The sequence below is a fragment of the Lutra lutra genome, chromosome X, assembly GCF_902655055.1.
Source record: "Lutra lutra chromosome X, mLutLut1.2, whole genome shotgun sequence".
Classification (NCBI taxonomy): Eukaryota; Metazoa; Chordata; class Mammalia; order Carnivora; family Mustelidae; genus Lutra; species Lutra lutra.
In genome coordinates, this window is record NC_062296.1 from 80543275 (window position 1) to 80552532 (window position 9258).

At 50.8% G+C, this 9258-nt stretch overlaps 1 protein-coding gene across 1 annotated transcript in view; it reads right to left on the reverse strand.

Moving 5' to 3' along the window:
- The window catches only part of PTCHD1 (patched domain containing 1), a 56046-nt gene extending 47148 nt beyond the window's left edge, over positions 1-8898 (reverse strand). Inside the window, exons 1-3 of the mRNA XM_047716692.1 lie at positions 8833-8898; positions 8542-8617; positions 7771-8122 (exon numbers count right to left, since the gene is read on the reverse strand). Of these exons, the coding sequence (XP_047572648.1) occupies positions 7771-8121 (351 nt within the window). The 5' untranslated portion in view covers position 8122; positions 8542-8617; positions 8833-8898. The remainder of the gene's footprint in view (positions 1-7770; positions 8123-8541; positions 8618-8832) is intronic.
- Positions 8899-9258: the final 360 nt, after the last annotated feature.

Below are 9258 nucleotides of genomic sequence, written 5' to 3' on the forward strand. Positions count from 1 at the left end.
TCCACGTGTGGAGATGGAGCTCTGAGAAGAAGCCTGTGGACTTCTCTTGTATTCATGAAAAGTGGCTGGATCGAGACCACTCACTCCTGGGGGATTGGCATAGAAACCCCCCAGTCCTGGTGGTGTCCAAGCCCTGTTGGGAATCATCTTTACCACCATCCAGTGGCAGAACTAAAAATGAAAATGGGTTTTCAGATTCGAGAATAATGAAACAGCTCTGCTGGATCATTCTTGCCTGTAGCTTCGTGGAGATGCAGTCATGGCCATTTTGTTGAGTGAAAGGATGAACATGGCCTAGGAATGGGAGCCCTGAGCTCCGAGACGTGTAACCCTAGACGGGCTAAGACCCTTGGGGCAGACAGCCGCTGTCAGGGCCCCACCTGCACGCTCTCAGCTCCCCCTTCCCTCTGCATGCCAAGTCCTCTTACTGTAAACACCTGCAGCTCTTTGCCTGAGGCTTTCATAAAGCAACAAGGAGAATTCTGATTCTAGGGGGCACATACAGCATCTGGAACTGTCGGGCTCATTTAGTGCCCCCAGATGCAGCTGGACCAACTGATGATGGCTGGAGAATTGGGGAATAAATATCTGGCGTCCTCACCCACTGGTGGGGTAACTTGGACATGTGTTCTACAGTGTCTCTCACACATCCCCAGACACACCGAGCCCCAGGTGCCCGCAGTGGACCCCTGGCTCCCCTGACCCGCTGCCCGCCACTCCCTTGCTTCATGTCCCCACTTTCTTACTGGGATTTTTGGATATCACCTCCCAAGCTAACCACTTGCATGGAAATCCTCCTCTCGACTATACTTGGAACCCACAAGTCAAACTTAAAGTGTAAGACCTAACAATGGGGATCTTTCAAAATACCAGAAACAATATTCTCAGGAGGATTTCTTCGAGAGCAAGAAGATAAAAATAGCTTCCCTCATCCCTCATTGCATCCTTTTGTTCAAAATATGAATTCTGAAGTTGAAGACATGGCATATTATTCAGGACTTCCCGTATGAAATAACAACCTGTGTTGATTTCCCCCCTTTTTTTTTCATCTTCTAAAGGTTAGAGATTACTCACCTCCCCTGCTGGTCATTAAATCAGTCTGGCAGGAGTCCTCGGAAGTTCTGCGGCCTTCCGGGCCTGTGGCAGCGGCACAGGCAGCACGGCAGACAGGCCTGCTTGCTGAGATGTGCCACCGAGCAGCTGACTTCAAAGGGCTGCTTCGAGCCTATCTCAAGTATCACTTGGGGCTCACACTGAGCCCCAAAGTCAGGTACCAGATGGCGCATCTCACAAAGTCAGAGTTGATCACGTTCCCTGGTCCCTTGTGCCTTCCTGGCTCCCGTGCAGGGGGAGGAGGGGATGCTGTGCCCTCTCAGGCAGGAAACAGACAGCTTCTTTTAGCTTCCTTCTCCTTCTCTTAGTGGAAGGAGTCACCCCTTAAAGGCTCAGCTGTTCTTTCTGTGAGGTTTGTAAGTCTGGTGACTCCTGAGAGGTTCTGTTTTTGTGTGAATTTTTTAGGATCGCGCTTCTCTTACTCTAATAGGCATCTATCAAGGTACTATGTGGCATCAAGAAGGTGGGCTTCCTCTCCCGCTACAGCTTTATTTGTACATTTCAGTGTGAATGAACGGTTTACCCAAATTTGCGCCCAGTGCTTATCTGCCTGGGGAGGTAAGAGATTGCTCCCCAAATCTAAAGGAGACAAGCCGGGCAAACATTCAAGGCTGCTACTCACGCCATGGAAGTGTGTTTAGAAGGCAGACCGCCCTAGAAGGATACAGTGCTTGGATCACTGGGATGCACCTCCTGTGAGACGAAAGGAGAGTGAAGAGTCATTTCAGTTTCTCCTTAATTTTCCCCTAGTGCCCAAATAAAGGGCAAAAGGCATGTGGCTGGCCCAGGAGCTCCACACACACTACCCCTTCAGGCTCGGACTCCATCTTTTCTCAGAGTACCTGCCACTCACAGAGCTCACAGAGTGCTCCAATGGCCATGGCACCTGTCACCAGAAAAAGCACCTTGAGATGCTAAGAGCAGATTCCAGTGTCAGCATTGGCAGAGGTGACCTTTAAGGCGGCCTCCAAACCCAGGGGCCTTTGGTCCACTGTTCCTTGGATACAAGCTTGTTCTTTTCTCATTTTGTGTTCCAAAAAGCCAAGCACTTGGACCAGGCAACAAAGCACTGCTTCCTGCCTCCTCAGGAGGTCACCGCTCCAGCGGGTGGGGGTTGGGGGTGGGGGGTGCTTACACGCTGTCAGGAGGAACCCCTCCTAGTGCACTAGGACCACTGCTACAGCTCGCCCATCCAGCCTGCCAGCCAGGGCCACTCAGACAGGTCTCAAGGCCAGGGTCAATGGAACAGCTTTGCCATTTGGGCGGCTCTTGGCTTTAGACCATAAAGAACAGAGGTGTGAGGGAGAGCAAGGAAACAGCATCTTGGGGAAGATAACACTGGAGAATCTGATCTCTGCCCGACCGCGCCTGAAAGCATCTCCTCAAGAGGTCCTAGTATTTGTCTCCAGCCGATGTTCTGTAAGACGTGAACTTCTCTTTGGCAGTTTTACATTTGACGTAATCCGTGCAGCAGAAAAAACTTAAACCCTAACAAAGCCAGAGAAACACGGAGGAACCCCTTCAAGCAGTGTTTGGGGCCGGATAATTCTCTGCTATGGGGTGCAGCCTTGTGTGTGTGGGATGTTTAACAGCATCCCTGACTTCCACCCACCGGATGCCCACAGCAGCCCCGTCCCCCCAATCGTGACAGTGAAAAATGTGTCCAACCGTTGTTAAGTGTTCCCTGGGGAGCCAAACTACCCCTGGGTGAGAACCACTGCCTTCCACGTGATTTAACAGTATTCACTTCTGGAAATTGCTCCAGTAAAGGGGTTTGGAAGACAGTACAGGAACTTCTCGATGTAAAGAACCACAGAGTAAATAGTTTAAGGCTTTGAGAGCCATATGCCATCTCTGCCTCATATTCTTTGTTTTTGTTTTGTTTTGTTACAATATTTTAAAAATATAAAAACGCCTTCTTGTGGAGCATAAGGAATAACATGGAGGGCATAGGGAGAAGGAGAGGAGAAGTGAGTTCGGGGAAATTGGAGGGGGAGAGGAACCATGAGAGACTGTGGACTCTGAGAAACAAACTGAGGGTTTTGGAGGGGAGAGGGGTGGGGGGTTGGGTGAGCCTGGTGGTGGGTATTAAGGAGGGCATGGACTGCATAGGGCACTGGGTGTGGTGCATAAACAATGAATTTTGGAACACTGAAAAGAATTAAATTAAATTAAAAAAAAAAAACTCCTTCTGAACTCAAAAGTCAGCTGGAATTGGCCCATCCTTAGACTGTAGAGAGAGGAACAATGGCTCTTCCTGTAGTGACTACTAGTGCTGAGACAGTATTTGAAGACAACTGGAATCTGGGTCCAGCTTCCAGGTCTTCATGACTCCAAGCGAGCAGTTCTGCTGCTCTTCTTGGAAAGCCTGAATTAATTAATTCCAAGTTAAATGCTGTTAATCTCGTTTTGTGACTTAGTTCTATTTAATGTATTTAAACGTAAAAAGTTTTTTTTTTTTAATTGAAACTCAATATTTGAATTTAATAAGATTCCTCCATAAGCGGAAGAATGTCTGCATAATGAGGATGTGTCCTTCCATTGGTTTGGAATAAAATATCCTAGGAGGTTCCTTCGAAGAAGAAGTTGTACAAAGGAAATGCCCCCACACAATTTGAAAACTGACATACGTTTTAATAGGACTACAGAGGTTATCAAGGAAAGAAGAAGGGTATTATGGAAAAAGAGAAGCCTAGAAACTGCAAAAATAAAAACAAGTCATTTTGAAAATACATTTCAAGGTAGTTTCTATAGAGTCTTCTTAGCCATCACATAAATGTCTGAATGAACTAAGGCAGGTCCATTTGACAAGTACTGAGGGTTTACAATGTGCCAGGGACTGTGTGAGGCACTGGAGTTGAATCTCCCCGGACAGTGAACTGTGCTCAGATAGGAAATAGCTTCATCCAATCATCCAGAGATTATGCCAGTAAAACATTTTATCTTTCTATCTTTGTGTATTGTTACTTCCAAGTATCTTATGCTTTACTTTGGGCATTTAGAGTTTCTCTATGGGGATTTTCACTGACACCAGACAGAATCGGTCAAGAAAATGTCCTCACCATCCAGTTATCACTGCTAAGATGACACTGGGAGATGGGAATGAGACTTTAGTTAAGTATACTTCATTTGGATTTAAAAAATGTACATTTTAATCATTCAAGTAGTTTATCATATGGGGAGCAGTACATTGTCGTGAAGAGTACTGGACCGGGAATCAAAACCCCGTCCTGTCCTGTTTCTGTCCTTGTCTTCTTTCTGTGGACAATTCAGTGAATTTGTAAGGAGCAGATTTCTCCTCTGTAAAATGGGATCACAGCACTTTTACCCTGAGGTTTTTGCTCTATTTAAATGTACTGTGTGTTTCTAACATACAGAGTGATATAAAGGTGATATTATTATTGTAAGGACTGTGCTAAGCTGGTTCTTCATTCTACCACATGACTCTGGGATAAAAACAAGTAGTGTCTTGGTCACAGCCTAGATCAATTACCAACAAGACCTTCTTACCCTTCATTTTCGGTGATCAAGAACAAACAAATTTATAAAAGCTCATGAGGCGCTACTCTGAAATTTGCTCTGAGATGAACATCCTGGATTTTCTGTTAAAATATAATAGTGAGCTAAATTTAATCTTCTAGTGAAATGGAGACTTTTAGAGATGTCCAGAAATTAGTGGTTGATCCTTTACTAGCAATATCAGGTCCCACCCCTCCTTCACCCCACATTACCTCTTTGCCTCACAGACCTCAGAGGAAATCATTGCTAGGGATAGTCACCCCTCTCATAGTTTGGGGTGGAAATCTATGCTGCACAGTCTGAGCATGGCAACCATGTCACCTGCACAAATTTGAGAAAGCTTCTCCTAATAAGATCAGTTTAGATTTTTTTCTTGCTGATACTCTCAGTTGTATTTCAAAAAAATCAACCTGGACTTGTACTTTTGGTCATCATCCTTTCCCATTCTATTTTTGCTCAGAAAGTAGCTGGACTAATATCCCAATGATCCCCTTCATAAAATGGGTCCAACCACAGAGAACCATGAGGAGTAAAGGACACAGCCCTGCAAGGTACTTCCTCTGGTTTCATAATGGGACCTGAGAAAGCCTTCATAAAACCCTGCTTATGTTTTGTTCACTTCGTTTTCAAATGCAATGCCATCGAATAGGCAGGAGCTGGATGGTGCTGTATATAATGTTAGCTGTCAGGGCTACCCTTCATGTCAGCAGCGAAGTATCAGAATAACACTAGAAAGGTCAGAAGCAGTGATTCTTTGACTCTTAACACCTTTTGTAAAGGACACATCTTCATCTCATGGAAAGAAAGACAGATGACAATAAGTGATCGTTCCCCCACTTCATATTACCATGACTATTGGAGGTCCATTTTTCTGTCCCCCACCTCCAAACTGTCCAGATATAGGAGTTAGATGTAGAAAGAAAAAAATGGATATATAAAATTGAGGCAATTCCCTCAGTTTTCTAGGTTTCAGTTTTTATAAACTGTATGAATTCATTTGACCAGAGAGCCATCAGCTTGAAATGGCTTCTGACCACTATTTGACTTCGTTCTGATTTTCCCCAGACACCTAGCACATGAAAAACCATCTTGAATCCGAAAACAATTTACTGACAAGACCGCTGTCCTTTCAAGTTGCCCTTTAGCCATGGAGGCAAAGACAGCCTCCCTCTTTCTCTCCAGTACCAACTTTCTCTGATAATACGGTTTTGTGTCCTGAACAGATCAAAATCAAATAGGAGAGAAACAATCCTGTTGAAAAGAGGTCTGATGTGCCTGTTGATGTCTCATTAACCTTGAGAGTGAATGTAACTGGTGACTGCCTGTCACAGTGGCGTGACGGTTTGTTGGGGGTGGGGGGGAAGCCAGTGGAAACATCACCTTGGGGGGAAAAATACAAAGAGAAACATCATTTAGTCGATCATCTATCAAAATATAGGGCAGCTTTCCAGCTTCAGGACTGGCTAAATTATAGTTTCCTTAAGCCAGCGATGAAACTACTACGTGTTTTCTTGGGAAAGCATTTGGGGCAGTATTTTTCTGTGTGTCAGAATATGTTCACTGAAGTATCGGGACCAAAAAACAAAACAAAACAAAACAACCTCACTTCGATATTGGAAACATAATCATGAGAAAATCAAATATTTCCAGACCACTGTTACTAAGGTTCTGTGATGATGTGTATGCCATTTAAAATATCATAAGCCATCCAACGTGGGAAGGTCCTAATTCTACTGGGTCCCTGGTCGGGTTCCCCTCATTACTAATTGCCGGTAAGTAACACATCAACAGAGAGAGGGAGGGAAATAACATAGGAAATAACATAACATATCTCCAGGGATATAGAGGGTTACCTGTAGAGGGAAAGAAGAGAGATTTCCCCAGGTTCACTGGCTGACTCCCAGTGGCATAAGAGGACTAGAAATCTAACTGGCTTCTTCTAATCCCGGATCTGGACCAGAGACCCTCACAAAACCAGCCCTTTTCGTGCCTCTGCCCCAGGGCTCCAGCTGGGACTGGTTGTCGTCACCCTCCGCCCAGGGGCACCTTAAGTAAACAAGCCCCACAATTCCCACCAGGGACTTGGATGGAACATCCTCACCTATTTTTGCTTTTCTTTCTGAAGGTCTCCACTTTTCCATCTCTAGTCCTCACTCCTCTGCTTTTCTTAGGAACTTCCTGAAAGTTATCACCATTAACCTCACTTTTCACATCAAATTTCCACCTCGGGTTGACGGCACAACCTGTTTCCACAAGTGTCACCCTCTAACCAGCTGCTAGATTTCCTGTGCTCTTCTCAGCGCCACACAACCTGGCTTCTGTCCTCACCCTTTTGGCTCTGCCCCTCACCCTCACACCCAAATGCACCCAAAGAAAAGTGGATTAATAGAATCCCTGTTTTCCCAAAGAAGTTTTTGCATTTCGGAAGAGGGGAGTTACTGTGCAAGACAAAAATAACTGCGAATGACAGACATCCTTTCCTACCCAGGAAGACAGAGATGGCCACCTCGCTCTGGGGAGAGGGCAGCAGGGCAGCCCCGCGTCTTCGCCAGGGACCACACTTATTCCTGGGTGGGTAGGAGGCATTTTCCTCACCATCCCGCCTCTCTTTCCTTTGCCCCCTCCCGGGCCCTCCGGGCAGCCTTTCTGAAATCACTCCAGAGGTCAGAGGAAGAGAGTAAAGAATGGGGACAGGGGAGAGGGGTCTCTGAATACCGCCCCCCCCCCCAAGCGTAATATTTTGTTTTCAAGTACCAGGACTTTCTAGATGTCTTCTCTTGTTCTGCTCCTTCTTGGCCCAGTTACCCCCAAGCCTCCCTATCCCCAAGACCACTGCGACCAAAACAAGCGCACCGACCACAGTACCGTGGCTGCCGCCGCCCCAACTGTTGCAGCAGCTGCCGGGGTGGCGGCGACAGCGGCCAGGGCAGGGCAGGGCAGGGCCCGGACCCGGACGCTCCCCGCCAGGAGGCTAGGAGGCTCCGGGAGGCCTCCGAGGGGCGCGCGGTGCAAGGGGAGCCCCTGCGGCAGCCGCCTGGGATGGGAGAGGCGGCGCTCTCAGACCGGACCCCCGCGCAGAGCTAGCCCAGCCGCGGCAGCGGCGCCGGCGGAGGCTGCCCGCGCCCGCCCCCCTCTCACCTTTAAGATCAGGTCGGTGTGATGCTGGTCCAGCATGTTGGCTTTCTGGAAGGAGGTGACGATGACCCGGCCGTAGCGCCCGGGGGTCTGCAGGTCCGAGTAGAGTCGGTGCTTGGAGCGGTTGACCGGGAAGAGGCTGTTGACGAGGTTGCGCTCGATCTTGGCGAGGCTGTGCTGGGGCGCCAGCAGGTGCTCCACGCTCTCCTCGACCTGGTAGCGGCTGAAGCTGGCGCCGAGCAGGATGGAGATGAGCACGGGCGCCGAGGCGAAGAAAACCGGGTGACTCGCAATGAAGTGGCCGAGCCGGGAGAAACACGTCCTCAAGCCCCTGTGCAGAACCTGCCGCAGCATCCTAGAGCAGAGCGGGCGCGGGAGGAGGGCGAGGCGCACGCTCGGCGCGGGCTCGGGCGGCGGCGGCGGCGGCGGCGGCGGTGGTGGCGCCCGCGGCGGCGACGGCGGCGGCGGCGGCGGCGGCGGAGGCGAGACCCGGAGCTCTCCCGGAGCCGCGGCACCACCATCGGGGAGTCCCGCGCCGCGCCTCGGGAAGGTCCCCTCGGGCCGGAGACACGCCCTCCTGCCCGCGCCCGCGCCGGCCCAGAGAGCCCCCCAGCCTGGCGGCCTCCGCGCCGCCCCCACCCCGCCCTACCCCGTGCGCCCTCCCCACCCCCCGCCGCCTCCCAGCCCGAGGGGCTCCGCGCGGCGGGGCCGCGTCCCGGCTCAGCGCAGGAGGGGCCCGGAGCAGCCCCCGCGGCGCGTCATGACCCCACTCACCCGACCCCCAAGGCCAACGACGGGGTGGCGCGGGGAGCGGCGGCGGCGCTATCTCGGGGAGACTCTGCGCGCCAGCCTAGGAACACGAGGACGGAGAATTCCAGGCTACACCCAGTCCCCTCCCCTGCCCGCGCTCCCCTCCCCCGGCCCGGCCCGCCTCGCACGCCCTCCCCTCCCCTGTCCTCCTCCGGGGAGACCCAGAGATGAATAAAGAAATGGCCCCGATTTTCCAAACAAAAAGTAAAGAGTTCTCCCGGGGGGCGTCGGGTGGACCCGCTCAGAGCCAAGTACCCCCAGAGGCGGAAAGGAGGAGGCTGAAGACTGCGTGCGCCCGGGCTCTCGCCAGGCTCAGGTGGTGGCGCGCACTGGCTGGTGCGGAGAGGGGGTGGGGAGCGAAGACGCTCGAACGTGGAAATCACGCCTCCTCTCAAGTAAGAGCCATTTAAATTATCCCCAACACTGCAGCTGCCGCGGGACCACGGGGTCCGAGTGTGCGTCTGGGGCACGTCCACCCAAAAGGCGTCTGGGGAGTCTCTTTCTTCTCGCCCTTATTTAGGGTCGCTCCAGAGTGTATTGGGGCTGGGCAGTTCTGCTGTGCGCCCCTCAACCTGCGCGCCCACCCCGGCCCCCAATAGCAAAAGTGCGGGTCCTGATGGTCAGTCGGTGGAGCTCCCGGACTCCTGGCTCTCCGCCCTGCCTCCTCCTCCTCCCTCTGTC